A 17468-nucleotide genomic window follows, 5' to 3' on the forward strand; every position below is an offset into this window, starting at 1 on the left:
TTCACCGTCCATTTGTGACACTGATGAAGTACTTCCTCATTCTTTGCATGCTTGCTGGAGATTTTTATGGCGTCGTAAAATCTCCAGCATACGCGGTACCTAAATTTCCTACTTTCAGGCTGCAAAAGTCGACAGCAAGCTACACAAAATTGGTCGGACGCTCACTCCGTCCCAGGCTGGCTTCGAACTCATGATCACAGTAGTGATTTTAACGCAGCCGACTCCCAGCCAGCTGCGCCACTGTCCCAGTTGCTACTTCATAATTGTAATTTTGCTACTGCTATTTATTATTAAATAAATAAATATGAATTGTAAATATCTGATATGCAAGATGTATTTTCATTCACTGGACCAAATTTGGCAGAAATACTTAATACGCCCAAATTTGAATACTGGTGGGGTGGGGTGGGGGGGGGGGTATTGATTATTTAATTTGAGATGTAGTTGTTGGGATTTATAGTTAATCTACAATCAAAGGGAATTCTGAACTCCACCAATGATGGAATTGAACTGAACTTGAAACACAGAACTCTCATGACCAATAGAAAATGCTATATGGCCTTGGCCTTGTGTTTTGGAGTTGTAGTTCACCTATATCCAGAGAGCACTGTGGACTTAAACAATGAGGAATCCATTTTCCCCAGCATCATTATCTTCTCCAAACTTTCCTGTCTTCTGTATTGTCGAAAGCTTTCATGGCCGGAATCACTGGGTTGTTGTACGTTTTTTCGGGCTATATGGCCATGGTCTAGAGGCATTCTCTCTAGGTAAATTACAATACAGAAAAAAGAGAAGAAAGAGGGAGGGACAGGGAGAAAAAGAAAGAAAGAAAGAAAGAAAGAAAGAAAGAAAGAAAGAAAGAAAGAAAGGGAGAAGGAAGCATGGGAGCAAAGAGAGAGGGAAAGAAAGTAGTAGAGAAGGAAGAAAAGAGGTAAAGAGGGGGGAAGAAAAAGGGGAAAGGAAGGAAAGTTAGAGAAGGAAGGAAGGGGAAAAGGAAAGAAAGAAGGAAGGAAAGAAGGAGCGAAGGAAGGGGGAAGATGTAGAGAAAGAGGGAGGGAAGGAAAGAAGGAAAGAGGAGGAAGAAAAGAGAGACAGCAGAAGAGAAAGAAAAAAGGGGAAAGGAAGGAAAGAGATAGAGAAGGAAGGAAGAAGAGAAGGAAAGACGGGAAAGAAGGAAGGAAGGAAGGAAGGAAGGAAGGAAGGAAGGAAGGAAGGAAAGAGGGAGTGAAGGAAGGAGGGAAAGAAGAGAGAAAGAGGGAAGGTTGGCCACAGCAACGCGTGGCAGGTACAGCTAGTAAATAATAAATCTATATAAATAAAAATGTAATGTTCGTTTGTGGGATTAACAGAACTCAAAAACCACTGGACGAATTGACACCAAATTTGGACACAAGACACCTAACAACCCAATGTATGTCCTTCATTTTTTAAAAAAATTGATTTTGTCATTTGGGAGTTGTAGTTGCTGGGATTCACCTACAATCAAAGAACATTCTGAACCCCACCAACGATGGAATTGAACCAAACTTGGCACACAGTTCTCCCATAACCAACAGAAACCCTTGGAAGAGTTTGGTGGGCAGTGTCCTTTGGTTTTGGAGTTGTAGTTCACCTACATCCTGACTCAAACAATGATGGATCTGGACCAAACTCTACAAGAATACTCAATAGGCCCAAATGTGAACACTGGTGGAGTTTGGGGAAAATAGAATCTTGACATTTGGGAGTTGTAGTTGCTGGGATTTATAGTTCACCCACAATCACAGAGCATTCTGAACCCCACCAACGATAGAATTGGGCCAAACCTCCCACACAGAACCCCATGTGGGCCACAGTAACACATGGCAGGGGACGGCTAGTATATATATAAATTATCTCCTGGTGTTTCGCCCACATCTATGGCAGGCATCCTCAGAGGTTGGAAACAGGCAAGAGTTTTTTCTCCCAACCTGGACATTCCACAGGTATATAAACCTCACTTACTTAATTTCCAACAGAACTCACAAACTCCGAGGATGCCTGCCATAGGCGTGGGCAAAACGTCAGGAGAGAATGCTTCTAGAACATGGCCAGGCAGCCCGGAAAACTCAGAGCAACTCAAAGTTCGTGGAATTCATGGGGCCGCCCTAAGTATTTAGGCGACTTAAAGACACACACACATTTTAATCCACTGGAACCTTGAATTGGCAATCCCAGAAGTTTATTTAAAAACTCCCTTCATAATTACGTCTTCTGTCTTCAGTCCCTTAAAGACACATGTCTGAATCTCATATTTCATGGTGAAGTCTTCAAATAGTTTTAGGTTGTAAGGGGGAGGTATGCACTCGATTTCAGTTCTTGATCGTGGGGGTTAAATCGCCTCTGTGGGGCATGACAGATTAATTTCTTAAATAGTCTTCTCATGTAGATCAAAGGGACATTTCCAAAGGCTCTTGGAAAGAACAAGCTGAGCAAGTGGCTAGGCAATCCGATCTCACTCCGACCCTTCTCTAAGGTGCTTCTGTTCATTGGGTTTGCTGCTTTCCCCCAGGATCGAAAGCCGCGTTTATTATTTCCACCATTTTTTCATCGCAAGGCAGGAAATCAAATGGAGCAAAAAACCTGAATTTTTGATGTCATTGCCTTTGGGGCAACCGGGAACAAGCCACAAGAGACCAGCATGCATTTTAACTTCCTAGCTCTCACTATATGTTAGTTTATTTACTAAGATGCCCTAAATCAGATTAATCCAACACTCTGGCCGTTATGCCATGCTGGTTGCCATCTATTTTTTAAAAAAAACATAACTTTGTGTGTGCATTTGAGTTGCCTATTGACTTACGGCCCATCTACACTGCCACATAATCCAGTTTGAAACTGCGCTGTATGAGCAACGTAGACTCATCTCATACCATTTAACTGCATTGTAAAGGTAAAGGTAAAGCTAGTCCCCTGACATTAAGTCCAGTCATGTCTGACTCTGGGGTGTGGTGCTCATCTCCATTTCTAAGCCGAAGAGCCAGCGTTGTCCGTAGACACCTCCAAGGTCATGTGGCCGGCATGACTGCATGGAGCGCCGTTACCTTCCCGCCGGAGCGGTACCTATTGATCTACTCACAATTTCATGTTTTCAAACTGCTAGGTTGGCAGAAGCTAGGGCTGACAGCGGAAGCTCACGCCGCTCCCCGGAATCGAACCTGCGACCTGTCGATCAACAAGTTCAGCAGCTCAGTGCTTTAACCCACTGCGCCACCGGGGGCTCCTTAACTGCATTGAACAATACCATTATTACATTTGGCCCTGCCATAGGTTTTAATGCGTCGTGGTGTTACTGTTATTGTTTATTGCTTTGTTTATGAGTTATTTACTGTGAGTTATTGCTGTGTTGTTTTTATTGATGTATTTGTGCTCGGCCTCTTGTAAGCCGCACCGAGTCCTCTGGGAGATGGTAGCGGGGTATAAATAAAGGTTGTTGTTGTTGTTATTATTATTATTATTATTATTATTATTATTATTAACCTAACCCATTAGCACAATGGAGAAACAAACCAAAACAAAGTCTATACTGGCTTGGTCGATGCTCAGGATAAAAAGGACCAATGCTGCTGATTCTGGACATCCAAAAACAAGTGGGCTACAGAATCAAAATACAAATGAACCATCACAGAAGCGGCAGAAATATACAATGCCAGAAAACCACATTATTATTATTATTATTATTATTATTATTATTATTGTATTGTCGAAGGCTTTCATGGCCGGAATCACTGGGTTGTTGTAGGTTTTTTCGGGCTATATGGCCATGGTCTAGAGGCATTCTCTCCTGACGTTTCGCCTGCATCTATGGCAAGCATCCTCAGAGGTAGTGAGGTCTGTTGGAACTAGGAAAAAGGATTTATATATCTGTGGGATGACCAGGCTGGGACAAAGGACACTTGTCTGCTGGAGCTAGGTGTGAATGTTTCAACTGACCACCTTGATTAGCATATAATGGCCTGACAGTGCCTAGAGCAAATTTTGTTGAGAGGTGATTAGTAGGTTTGGGTGGTTTCGTTCGTTAATTTCGTAATTCGTTATTAATTCGTATTTAAATTAGCTTACGATCCGATATTGAGCCATGCAGGACTACTGTGAGGAGTAATTAAAAATTGAAACAATTTTTCCAATTTATTTCATATTGTTTCGTAATTGGTTCAGAATTGTTTCGAAATTGTTTCGAAATTGTTTTGTAATTATTTCCGTACGTCTGGTGCAAGTTTTATAGTTGTTGTTTGTTTTATCAGTGATAAAAAATAAATTATCACACCAACAGTCAACAACAGAGGGAGAGGGAAGCTTCAGAAGTTCCCCCTGTCCCATTTGGAGGGTTTTTTAGCATATTGCGCAATCGCGTCCACCATTAACGAATCAATTCGAAATTTACGAAATTTCGTAAATTTTGAAATTTTTTAAAGAAAAAATTCGGAATTCTTTAAAAAAACGAAACGCAATGGACCCCCTAAAAACGAAACAAGTTTAGAAACAAATTTTTCCGTTGTTACCCAAGCCTATTAGATGTCCTTGTTTGTTTCCTCTCTGTTGTTGTGCTGTTGTAATTTTAGAGTTTTTTAATATTGGTAGCCAGATTTTGTTCATTTTCATGGTTTCCTCCTTTCTGTTGAAATTGTCCACATGCTTCTTGTGGACTTCAATAGCTTCTCTGGATTATTATTATCATCATCATCATCATCATCTGTTAATTACAGCTTCAAATGGGGGAATTAAGAAGATTCAAAAATGTTATGAATTTACAAAAATCCAAGACGGCAATATACAGTGCTTGGGTTTACAACGTTTAAAACACACCCAAGAACTAATACTTACAACCTGCCATTTCTAATGAAGACAGCAGACATGTCAGAAGGACTGACTGCTTTAAGGAAATGAAACCAAAAATCCCGGAGGTTTACCTTAAGTGCCTCTTAGATCATATTTTGTGCCTCTTAAAAGCCGTCTCTGGAGGATGCCCTTGGGGAGGATATTACGAAGGGGTGTCCCCTGCCTTTTGCTGTTATCTCTGATCATTGTGTTCCTCTTTGGGCTGAACCCCAGTCCCATAATCGGGAACACTGTCGTGTTTTCCGTCGACATAAGGCCCCTGGGCTTGCCCGAACAGAGACGTTTTGGGAAATGGGTACCTCTGGAGACGATTTGCAGTCAATAGTGCCGGCTCGTCCCCTTTCCGACCCCTCCCTTCCCAAAGAGAACAATGAAAACTGAAGGGTTTTGTATTTTTGGAGGCTCCTCGCTCAGGTGGGTGGTCTCCCGAGGTCAGGATGGAGGCAGAAGGGAAGATCAAACCAACCGGCGTTACCTGGCTGCGGACTAAATATAGCTTTTGTTTGGAAGCAAGCCTCACCGGCACACGGGCAGACACGCATGTGCCATTACTGGGACACTCTCAAGCTCATTTCTGTAAGAGCGTACGTACATTGGGAGCCATAATTTATTCATCTCGGGGACGAGACACAAGCACGGCAATTCAAAAGCATTTTAAGATACAAAATGCACCGGGAACAAGAAATCATCTCTCTTGCCTTGTTGGGATTAGCATTTTAGATAGTAAGCAGCAGGCGGGTTGAAAGCACGCAGATACACACAAGCAGAGCATGCAAGTTGATTCAAGAAAGGATGTGATCGTCAGAGGAGGCCCTGCTCTCGATTTCACCTGCTTTGCAGGGACGAGAGAGACAGGGCCTTCTCTGTGGCGGCCCCTCGGCTGTGGAACTCCCTGTCTAGGAATATTAGATCAGCCCCCTCCCTCCTGACCTTTCGAAAAAGAGTGAAAACCTAGCTCTTCGAGCAAGCCTTCGGAACCTCGGGATGAACAGACAAACTTGAATCGGAAAATGACCCAGGAACGGTTGAGACGATGGAACGGATGAGAATTTGAACAAGAGGACATCGTTTTTAAAATTTTTATTATTCAGTAGCCGTCCCCTGCCACGTGTTCCTATGGCCCACTCTGGTGGTCATGGGGGTTCTGTTTGGGAGATTTGGCCCAATTCTGTCGGTGGGGTTCAGAATGCTCTGTGATTGTAGGTGAACTACAAATCCCCGCAACTACAAATCCCAAATGTCAAGATTCTATTTTCCCCAAACTCCAGCAGTGTTCACATTTGGGCATACTGAGAATTTGTGCCAAGTTTGGTCCAGATCCATCATTGTTTGAGTCCACAGTGCTCTATGGATGTAGGTGAACTACAACTCCAAAACTCAAGGTCAATGCCCACCAAACCCTTCCAGTATTTTCTGTTGGGCATGGGAGTTCTGTGTGCTAAGATTGGTTCAATTCCATCGTTGATGGAGTTCAGAATGCTCTTTGATTATAGATTAACTATAAATCCCAGCAACTACAACTCCCAAATGACAAAATCATAATTTTTTGAGTGAAGGGTACTCCTTGTATTGTGAGACGTTTTGTTGCCAAATTTGGTGTGATTTCATTCATTGGATCTTTTGTTTTTAAGATACTCATTATGCACAGAGCATTTATATATATATAGATTGTTTTTATGTTTCTAAATGTATTGTAATGTTTCTTTTTTGCTTTTCATCAATGTATGTATTTTATATATGGCATCGAATTATGCCAACTTTGTATGCTGCCCTGTGTCGCGATAGTACAACTACTAATAGTAGTGCCATCAGATGGGCAGGAGAGAAATCGTGTGTGTAAATAAATAAATAAATAAATGATAGGAAACAAAACTGGAAATTTGGTGCTGGAGAAGAGTCCTACAGATCAAGAGCAAATGAAGTCTAAAGAATGTGTCGTCGAAGGCTTTCATGGCCAAAATATTTGGTTTGCTGTGAGTTTTTCTGGCCTGTCTGGTCATGTTCCAGAAGCATTCTCTCCTGACGTTTCGCCCCCATCTATGGCAGGCATCCTCAGAGGTTGTGAAGATTAGTAAAAGAGACCTCGTGTCTGAAGCTGTTTGTGAGCTTTTTGGCAAGGTTTCCCCCTCTACAAGTTGGTTCATGCTCATGCCCAAGGAATGTAGATCTCTATAACGGCTCGGCTCGAGGCAGTGTCATCGCTTTGCTCTTCCCAGTTCTCCAGACAGGCGGAGTTGAAAGAATGAGAAGAAAGTATTGGGTATTTAAAGTTTGATTACAGCATTATCAATAGGTTTGCCAAAAACTTAGTTACTTACTTACTTAGGCTATCCCTCGTTGTCTGGTGTTCTGTCAGTGGGTCCGTAGGTGGCTGTGGAGCCCTATTCTTGACCTGCATCTTCTCCCGCAGTGAGGGTATCGGTTTCCAGGTGGAAGGCGGTCTCGGTCGGGGTTGGCTTGATGCGCCTTCCTCTTGGCACGCTTCTCTCTTTCGCCCTCCATTTGTGCCTCTTCAAATTCTGCAGCACTGCTGGTCACAACTGACCTCCAACTCACAGGCCAGGGCTTCCCAGTTCTCAGTGTCTATGGCACAGTTTTTAAGGTTGCCTTTGAGCCCGTCTTTACATCTTTTTTCCTGTCCGCCAACATTCCGTTTTCCGTTCTTGAGTTCAGAGTAGAGCAACTGCTTTGGGAGACAGTGATTGGGCATCCAGACAACATGGCCGGTCCAGCGGAGTTGATGGCGGAGGAGCATGGCTTCAATGCTGGTGATCTTTGCTTCTTCCAGCACGCTGACATTTGTCCGCTTTTCTTCCCAAGGGATTTGCAGGATTTTTCAGAGGAAACACTGATGGAATCGTTCTAAGAGTTGCATGTGACGTCTGTAGACAGTCCACGTCTCACAAATGTATAGCAGGGTTGGGAGGATAATGGCTTTATAAAGAAAGCCGTTGGTCTCCCTATGGATGTCCCGGTCCTCAAACACTCTGCTTTATTCGGAAAAATGCTGCACTCGCAGAGCTCAGGCGGTGTTGTATTTCAGTGTCAATGTTGACTTTTATGGAGAGGTGGCTGCTAAGGTAGCGGAAATGGTCAACGTTTTCTAGTGTTACACCATTAAGCTGTATCTCTGGCATTGGAGAGGGATTGGCCGCTGACTGCTGGAAGAGCACTTTGGTTTTCTCGATGTTGAATGACAGGCCGGGTTTCTCATATGCTTCTGCGAAGGTGTTTAGAGTGGCTTGTAGGTCTTCTTCTGAATGAGCACAGATGACGTTGTCATCAGCATACTGGAGTTCTATAACAGATGTTGTTGTAACCTTGGTTTTGGCTTTCAGTCTGCTGAGGTTAAATAGCTTGCCATCTGTCCGAGAGATGATTTCCACTCCAGTGGGATACTTCCCATCAAAAAGGTGAAGTATCATAGCGATGAAGATGGAAAATAAGGCTGGGGCAATAACACATTCCTGTTTGACACCTGATTCCACCTTAAATGTTGCCGTCATGGAGGAGCCGCAGGATGTTCACAAATTTGTCAGGGTACCCGATTTTTTGAAGTATGGTCCAAAAGGCACTGCGATTCACTGGGTCAAATGCCTTTGCAATGTCAATGAATGCCATGTACAGAGGTTGATTTTGTTCCTTGCATTTTTCTTGGAGCTGTAGTACAGTGAAGATCATGTCCACGGTTCCTCTTGAGGGGCAGAAGCCGTTCTGGGATTCTGGGAGGGTGTCTTTTGAGAGAGGTAGAAGGCGGTTTGCAAGGATTCTTGCGAGCATTTTCCCAGTGGAGGTTAGAAGGGAGATACCTTGATAGTTTCCGCAGTCTGTTCTTTCCCCTTTTTTGAAGAGGGTGATTATGGTGGCATCCTTGAAATCTGCTAGGATTTTCTCGGTCACCCACACTTTTTCTATGAGCTGGTGGAGTTGGTTTATCAGCTCAGGTCCTCCCTCTTTAAAGATTTCAGCAGGGATCCCATCAGGCCCGCTGGCATTGTTATTTTTTTTTGTTGGCTGATGGCATTGCTGACTTCTTCCAAACTAGGCAGTGCTGCAAGCTCATCCCTGGTTTGTTGTTGTGGGATTTGTGAGAGAACCTCTTCGGCCACATTGGAGCTGTGGTTCAGGAGGCTTTGGTAGTGTTCTTTCCAATGTAGTGTAATTGAGTTGTAGGTTTTTTCGGGCTACATGGCCATGGTCTAGAGGCATTTCTCCTGACGTTCTGAGTTTTGGGCTATATGGCCATGTTCTAGAGGCATTTCTCCTGGCGTTTCGCCTGCATCTATGGCAAGCATCCTCTGTGATTCCCAGCGATTCCAGCCATGAAAGCCTTTGACAATATGTAGTGGAATTGAGTTTTGGTCCTTCAGGAGTTTGGTTCCATCTGATGAGCGTAGAGGCTGTATGCCGTGGTTTGTTGGTTTGTAGATGACCTTTGTGGCTTTGAAAAATCCCTGAGCATCATGGGTATCTGCCAGGTGTTGGATTTCTTCAGCCTTCTTTGTCCACCAGATGTTCTTGAGATCTCTTGTCCTTCTTTGGACCTCAGCTTTTGCACTTGCGTAGATCTTTTTCTTAGCAGTGCAGTTGATGTCTCTCTGTCATGTTTGGAAGGCTTTCCTTTTCATGTCAATTAGCTGTTGGATCTCATTGTCATTAACGTCAAACCAGTCTTGATGTTTCATGGTTTAATATCTAATAGTTTCTTTGCAGGTTGTGATTATGGAGGTCTTCAGTTTGTTCCAATGTTCCTCAACATTTTCGGAGTGTTCTGTGGGTAGATGGTCCTTGAGTGCTGTTTGAAGATGGGTTTTGTCCTGAAAGGCTTGGGTGTTCATTTTGCGCCTTGTCTTTCTTCCTTGGAGTCTGCGCTTCTATTTATACACATAAATTAGGAGATCATAGGCCATGGATCTCCTAATGCTACGTGCAAGTTCAGTCTGTGTGTGTGTGTATCAGGGATGGAGGAAAAGCTAGGATGTGCTAAGTACCTCGTACTGGCAATGCTTGTTCGGCTAATTGCTTCCAAATTGCCACGTCCAACTTGCTAATTAAAGAGGTGCACATGTTTTAAATACAATCCATCCACTTTGGTAGACAGTCAGAATCATTAGGCATGAATTACTCCGGTCTGTGTAAATTACCGGCGCAACATAATATTCTTTCTTCGGCGGAACTTGAATAAGTAGCTGAAGACGTCTCACTTCCCCGCTTGGCTCGCGACCAGGAGCAGACTATTACAATGCATTTTAAGTACCAACTCTGGGCACAGAGCTAATGAATAATAAAGAAAATCTGCATGTTGTCCTTTGTCGCCAAGTGTTACCGTATTCCCTCCGAGAGGGATACCGCGCTCAACCAAGATACGGCTGCATCTTGATGATGATGCCGCTGTGGCCGCATTTAAGTGAAATTGGCGCTGGCTTTCCTCGCTGATTTCTGGATCAGAAAAGCGGAGTGATTTGTTTGGCCTTCCTTCTGGAACGTCCCCCTGGGCTTCCGTAGATTGGCATCCCGGTCTGGATAATGCTATCGCTTCAGCGCATCTCCGAGGCTCCTCTTTACCCTTATTATCGCTAATGCACTGTTTAAAGTTTAAAGACATCAGGGAGGCCTTCTCCATGGTGGCACCCACCAGTGGCATGGTAACCCCAGGCTCCTAGTGCTGCTCATGTGGTTTGCATATATACATAAACACGCCTGTACACAGAATTTGTTTTAAATAAAATATTTTATGATCTCAAAATAAAGTAACGAGAAAGTGTTGGTTTCTAATATATGTAATATCTTTATGCTTGTGGGTAAACAGTATTTCTTGCTGTTCCTTTGTCAGTGTTGATGTGGAGATTGTCTGGTTTGCCTACTCTGGAACATGCAAGGTATCATTGTCCTTGTTTAGGGGTCTCTTTCAAATCTATGATACTATATCTGTGTGTGTGTGAATCGTATATATCTCTCTATATCTATGGCTGGATGGATCTTTGTCAGGAGGGCTTTGATTACTTTTCTTGCCCTGGTGAAGGGAGTTGGACTGGATGGCCTTAAGGATTTTCTGTTGGTCATGCGGGTTCTGTGTGCCAAGTTTGGTTCAATTCCATCGTTGGTGGAGTTCAGAATGTTCTTTGATTGTAGATGAACTATAAATCCCAGCAACTACAACTTCTAAATGTCAAGTGTATTTTCCCCAAACTTCAACAGTGTTCACATTTGAGCATATTGAGTATTCGTGCCAAGTTTGGTCCAGATGCATCATTGTTTGAGTCCATAGTGCTCTCTGGATATATATGAACTACAACTCCAAAACTCAAGGTCAGTGCTCACCAAACCCTTCCAGTATTTTATCTGTGCCACGTTTGGTTCCATTCCATCATTGGTGGAGTTCAGAATGCTTTTTGATTGTAAGCAAACTATAAATCCCAGCAACTACAACTCCCAAATGACAAAATCAATTTTTTGAGTCATGGTCACTCCTTGGGGGAGTAGGTGTCTTGTGTCCTAATTTGGTGTCAATTCGTCCAGTGGTTTTTGAGTTCTGCTAATCCCACAAACGAACATTACATTTTTATTTATATAGATTAGCATAGCACAGGAGACAAGGTGGAACTGTTCCCTGGCCCCTTCTCTCTTCACTCTGGCCCAGTCCCCAACTGATGACATATACAGGAGACAAGATGGAACCATCCCCTATATTCACTATCAAAGCCCCAACACACCTTGAGCGAACTCCACCACTCAAAATGGCGCAGAACAGTCGGAGCAAAGATTGGGCAATTGGGCTACGAGAGTGACTTCTTGAATATGCTAACATTCACTGAGATCTTTACCCTCATTAAAAAGAGGTTGCTAGCAATGGATTATAAACAACTTCTGAGCTTGGCCAATAAATCCTGTTCGCCTATGAGCATGGTAATTCCATTCATACAGGGAAGCCCAGCCTATTATATTGCAGCACTCACTAACCCCTCTTACAGGAGAGCCAACATGCTGGCTAGATTTAATATTATGCCATCTCAGCTCCAGAGAGGAAGACTCCACGGTCTACCGAGCGACAAGAGGCTTTGTCTCTGTAGCACAGGACAGCTGGACTCCATCCCGCATCTTCTTCTGCACTGCCCACTTTATCAGGAACCAAGATCTAGCTTACTATTACAAGTTGTAGATTCTTTGAAAAACCATACTGACCCAGACATAGTAATTATGCTTTTCAGTTGCCAAGATTTAACCGTTGCCTTTCAGTGGCAAGGTTCCTGAATGAAGTCTGTAAACGGAATGTGTAGCAAATGTGTTTTCTATCATTTATACTGTCTTTTATACCTGTTATATATGCCAATAAAGGCCTATTGGATTGAATTGGAAATGGAAAAACTGCAGCTGAAATTATCATTCCACTATATTGTCAAGTTAACAAAAATTATTTTGCAAATGCTCAATGTTGCACTTATTCTCATTTGTGTGCATGTTTAGGTCTATGTCCCAGACGACCACAATGCAACTTTAGGAAGAACTGCAAATAAGCAAGTGTTTGAAGGCCTCGTGACGGGAATCCTAAGGATTGTGGCCACGGTGTTTGGGTGTCTGATCTCCAGCATGCCGTATGGAAACAACCAGTCCAATGTGTCAAAATTAATCCAAGAAACAAAAAACAAGGCCTCACAAGCGGAAGTTTTTAACAGTAGGATACAGGACCTCATCTGGTAAGAACAGTCAAATAGTAATAATAATAATAATAATAATGTAATGTCGAAGGCTGTCGTGGCCGGAATCACTGGGTTGTTGTAGGTTTTTTCGGGCTATATGGCCATGGTCTAGAGGCATTCTTTCCTGATGTTTCGCCTGTATCTATGGCAAGCATCCTCAGAGGTAGTGAGGTCTATTGGAACTAGGGAAAAGGGTTTATATATCTGTGGAATGACCAGGGTGGGACAAAGAACTCTTGTCTGCTGGAGCTAGGTGTGAATGTTCAGCCAGAGAAATCAGCCATAGCAGAGCACCTGATGAACCAACCTGGACACAGCATTTTATTTGAGAACACAGAAATGCTGGACCACTCTCACAACCACCATGTCAGACTACACAGAGAAGCCATTGAAATCCACAAGCATGTGGACAATTTCAACAGAAAGGTGGAAACCATGAAAATGAACAAAATCTGGCTACCAGTATTAAAAAAACTCTAAAATTACAACAGCACAACAACAGAGAGGAAACAAACAAGGACATCTAATCACCTCTCAACAAAAGTTTGCTCCAGGCACTGTCAGGCCATTATATGCTAATCAAGGCGGTCAGTTGAAAAATTCACACCTAGCTCCAGCAGACAAGAGTCCTTTGTTCCACCCTGGTCATTCCACAGATATATAAACCCTTTTTCCTAGTTCCAACAGACCTCACTACCTCTGAGGATGCTTGCCATAGATGCAGGTGAAATGTCAGGAGAGAATGCCTCTAGACCATGGCCATATAGCCCGAAATAACCTACAACAACCCAATAATAATAATAATCGTGATCTTGTTTGCTGTGGACTCATCTTGTTGTGTTTCAAATAATGATGATGATGTAGTGCAGACTCTGCAAGGAAGCAGATGAAAAAATAGATCACATCCTCAACTGCTGCAAGATCGCACAGACAGACTACAAGCAGAGGCATAACCAAAGTTACAACAACATCTGTTATAAGACTCCAGTATGCTGGTAACAACGTAGTCTGTGCGCATTCAGAAGACCTACAAGCCACTCTAAACATCTTCGCAGAAGCATACGGGAAACTCGGCCTGTCATTGAACATCGAGAAAACCAAAGTGCTCTTCCAGCAGTCATCAGCCAATCCCTCTCCAATGCCAGAAATACAGCTTAATGTTGTAACATTAGAAAATGTTGACCGTTTCCGCTACCTTGGCAGCCACTTCTCTACCAAAGTCGGTGTCACCGAACATTGACACCGAAATACAACACTGCCTGAGCTCTGCAAGTGCAGCATTTTTCGGAATGAAGCAGAGAGTGTTTGAGGGACATCCGTAGGGATACTAAGGTTGTTGTCCTGAGCCCTGCCACATGCACAATAGACGACCTTCTCACAGCCACACCAGAGCATGTCAAGTGGCCAGCTTCTGCTCAAAGGAAATTTAGTACAATGCCAAGTTTTTAGCTTTGTTTGTGGTTTCTCTTTACCAGTAGTTCCCATCCTGTGGGCTGTGGCCCACTGGTGGGCAGCGAGACCTCAAATAAGGTCCGCAGTTCTAGATTATTAAATATGGTTTCCTGTGGGTGAGCAGATGGCAATTTCTGGATGGCGTATGTTCTGTATCAGAAACTAGAGCTGATGTGGTCCATCCAATGCAGTTTTCTGAATCAGCACCCCACTTAACCAAACAAATCTAAAGTTGACCAAAAACTGATTCATAATCCGTTTGGTACTAATGTTGGAGAGTGGTCCCTGGTCAGAAAAAGATGGGGAACCATTGGTCTATACATTATAACTGTATTCTCTATTCGCTTCTGACGCAATAAATAAAACAACCAGAGATCTGGTGATAGAGAAACATTTCATGATGCACAGATTCAATAAATGTGCCACAGGATAAGAAGTTCTTTCCCAATGTTGTGCAACCACTGCTACTGAATGCGAATATACTGCTAAGTTTTAACTTAGCAACTGGTAAAACAGAACGACTTGGTGAAATACAATTCTTTGCTTCCAGAGCGACATATAAAAACAGAATGTCTTTCACTGCCCTGATCTGAGCTCGTAATTTTAATGGGGCAATTCAAAATTCAATATAGCGTTTTATTGTTTTCTATTTCAGAAGCCCATTCTTAGCAGAGCGACGGATTGGCTAATCTATATAAATAAAAATGTAATGTTCGTTTGTGCTATTCACAGAACTCAGAAACCACTGGGGGAATTGACACCAAATTTGGACACTATGTCCCTAACAACCCAATGTATGTTCTCCACTCAAAAAAACAACGAAAACCAAAAGCAGAAAGGACTTCTAAACTGCATGTTCACAAAGGAGAAACTGCATGTCTACAAAGAGACCCATGGCCACGCCCCCTCCTCCTCCTCGCGGGAAAACAGCCCGCCGTTAAAGCCACACACAAGCGAGTGGAGTGGAGGAGGTGGAGGCAGTCTTCTCCTCCTTTCCCTGTTGGAAGAGGAAAGGACAGATGAGTGCCAGCAGCAGCAACGGAGCAAGGAAGAAGGGGAGGAGGAAGGGGAGGAGGTCCATGATACTTGAATGAAGGACCTTCCTCCTCTCCCTTCTTTCCCTCCTTCCCTTCCTTCCTGTCCCTCCTTCCTTCTTCCTTTCCTTCTTCTTTCCCTTTCTTCATTTCCTTCCCCTTCATTTCCTTCCCTCCTTTCTTCATCCCCCTTCTTTCTTTCCTGCCTTCCTTCCTCCTTCCTTCCTTCTCCTCCCTCCCTCCCTGTCCCTCCTTCTTTCTTTTCCTTCCTTCACTTCTTTCCCTCCCTCCCTTCCTTTTTCCTTCCTTCATGACCCTCCTTCCTTCCTTCTTCCTTTCCTTCTTTTCCTCCCCCCCTCCCTCGCTTTCCTTCTTCTTTCCCTTTCTTCATTTCCTTCCCCTTCATTTCCTCCTCTCCTTTCTTCATCCCCTTCCTTTCTTTCCCGCCTTCCTTCCTTCCTTCCTTCCTTCCTTCCTTCCTTCCTTCCTTCCTTCCTTCCTTCCTTCCTTCCTTCCTTCCTTCCTTCTCCTCCCTCACTCCCTGTCCCTCCTTTTCTCTTTTCCTTCCATTCCTTCTTTCCCTCCCTCCCCTTTTCCTTCCTTCATGTCCCTCCTTCCTTCCTTCTTCCTTTCCTTCTTTCTATGTAAGATATAAATACAATATTAAATGGAAGGGACAGTCAAGAAGTAACGAGAGAAGGAGGGAAAGAGGGAAGGAAGGAATGAGAGAAGCAGGGAAGGAAAGAAAGAAAGAAAGAAAGAAAGGAAGAAAGAAAGAAAGAAAGAAAGAGAAGCAAGGAAGGAGAGAAAGAAATAAAAAAGGGAAAGGAAAAAGAGAGGGAAGGAAGAAGGAACAAAAGATAGGGAAGGAAGGATGGATACAACCAAAGAGCAAGGAAAGGGAGGAAAGAAACAGGTAGAGATGGAAGGAAGAAGACAGATAGGGAAAGAAAAAGAGGAAAGGAAGGAAAGAGGGAAGGAAGGAGAGAAAGAGGGAGGGAAGGTTGGCGGGTACAGCTAGTGTAGAATAAACTTAAACCTGGCTTGATGTTCTGCTATAATGTCTGATTTTTCCCCAAAGCTTAACACACACACATATATGTATTTAAAATGGATCCCAGAATCCTTTTAGCCAATGAGCTCTCTGTAAGAAGAGCCCTACAATAAAAATGAAAATACGCATGGATCGATCAAATACAGAATGAAGAAGAGAAAAATATTAATTCAAATTAAAAAGAGGGGGGATAGATAGAAGTAAAGATGTCTCTGCGACCCACTCCTGCCATCTAGAAATGAATGCACGAGGTAGAGAATTTCAAGTGTATGAAGAGCAAAAGGTCAGTGCAAAAGGCAGGCCGAGGTCAGCGCCGGGGGCAGAGCGGGCTCAAAGGGATGGCAAATGGTCATTTATTAAGAGAAGAGAGATTTCCTTGAAAAATTAAATGTGTCCTTTATCTCATCTTTCAACGAAAAGGGAGACAGACACATGGTAGAAACAAAAAGGAGGAATGAATCAAAGAAAGAAAGAAAATTGGGACAGGCAAACAGACGGATGCAAGGAAAACACCTCCTGGCCTCACATTGAAAGAAGAAATGGACAACAATGTACCCGAGACTCTGAAAGCATTCTCTGGACCATCCTCCAAAAAGTTGGGTGCCCTGACAAATTTGTGAACAACCCACGTCTCCTCCATGACGGCAACAGTCTTGAACAGCAATGGCTCCCAAAGTGATCTATTTGAGGTGGAATCGGGTCAAACAGGGATGTGTTATTGTCCCAAGCTTATTTTCCATCTTCACTGCTATGATACTTCATCTTGTTGATGGGAAACTTCCCACCGGAATGGAAATCATCTATCGGAGAGATAGCAAGCTATTCAACCTCAGCAGACTGAAAACCAAAACCAAGGTCATAATAACATCTGTTATAGAACTCCAATATGCTGATGACAACATTGTCTATGCACATCCAGAAGTTTTACTGTTATATTTGTATGTTGTTGTTTGTTGGCGACCTTGGCCATTGTGAGCCGCATTGAGTCCTTCGGGAGATTTTGCGGGGTATAAATAAAGTTAATAATAAATTAATAATAATAATACTCCACTTAGGCAGAAAAAACGAAATGCAAAGACACAGAATGGGGGACGATGATGCCTGGTTCGAGAGCAGTACATGTGAAAAAGATCTTGGAGTCCTTGTGGACAGCAAGTTAAACATGAGCCAACAATGTGATGTGGTGGCAAAAAAAGCCAATGGGATTTTGGCCTGCATCAATAGGAGCATAGTGTCTAGATCTAGGGAAGTCATGCTACCCCTCTATTCCGCTGTGTCCAGAGGAGGGCGACTCAAATGATCAAGGGTCTGGAGAACAAGCCCTATGAGGAGTGGCTTAAGGAGCTGGGCATGTTTAGCCTGAAGAAGAGAAGG

The 17468-nt window shown here is 43.3% G+C and overlaps 1 protein-coding gene across 2 annotated transcripts in view; it reads left to right on the plus strand.

The window, feature by feature from the left end:
- Positions 1-17468, plus strand: part of SCAPER (S-phase cyclin A associated protein in the ER) — a 247483-nt gene that overhangs the window by 161509 nt on the left and 68506 nt on the right. For both annotated transcript variants that reach the window (XM_067471273.1, XM_067471274.1), the window contains one exon: positions 12322-12551. In XM_067471273.1, the coding sequence (XP_067327374.1) occupies positions 12322-12551 (230 nt within the window). The remainder of the gene's footprint in view (positions 1-12321; positions 12552-17468) is intronic.

This window comes from Anolis sagrei, chromosome 9 (assembly GCF_037176765.1).
Source record: "Anolis sagrei isolate rAnoSag1 chromosome 9, rAnoSag1.mat, whole genome shotgun sequence".
NCBI lineage: Eukaryota > Metazoa > Chordata > Lepidosauria > Squamata > Dactyloidae > Anolis > Anolis sagrei.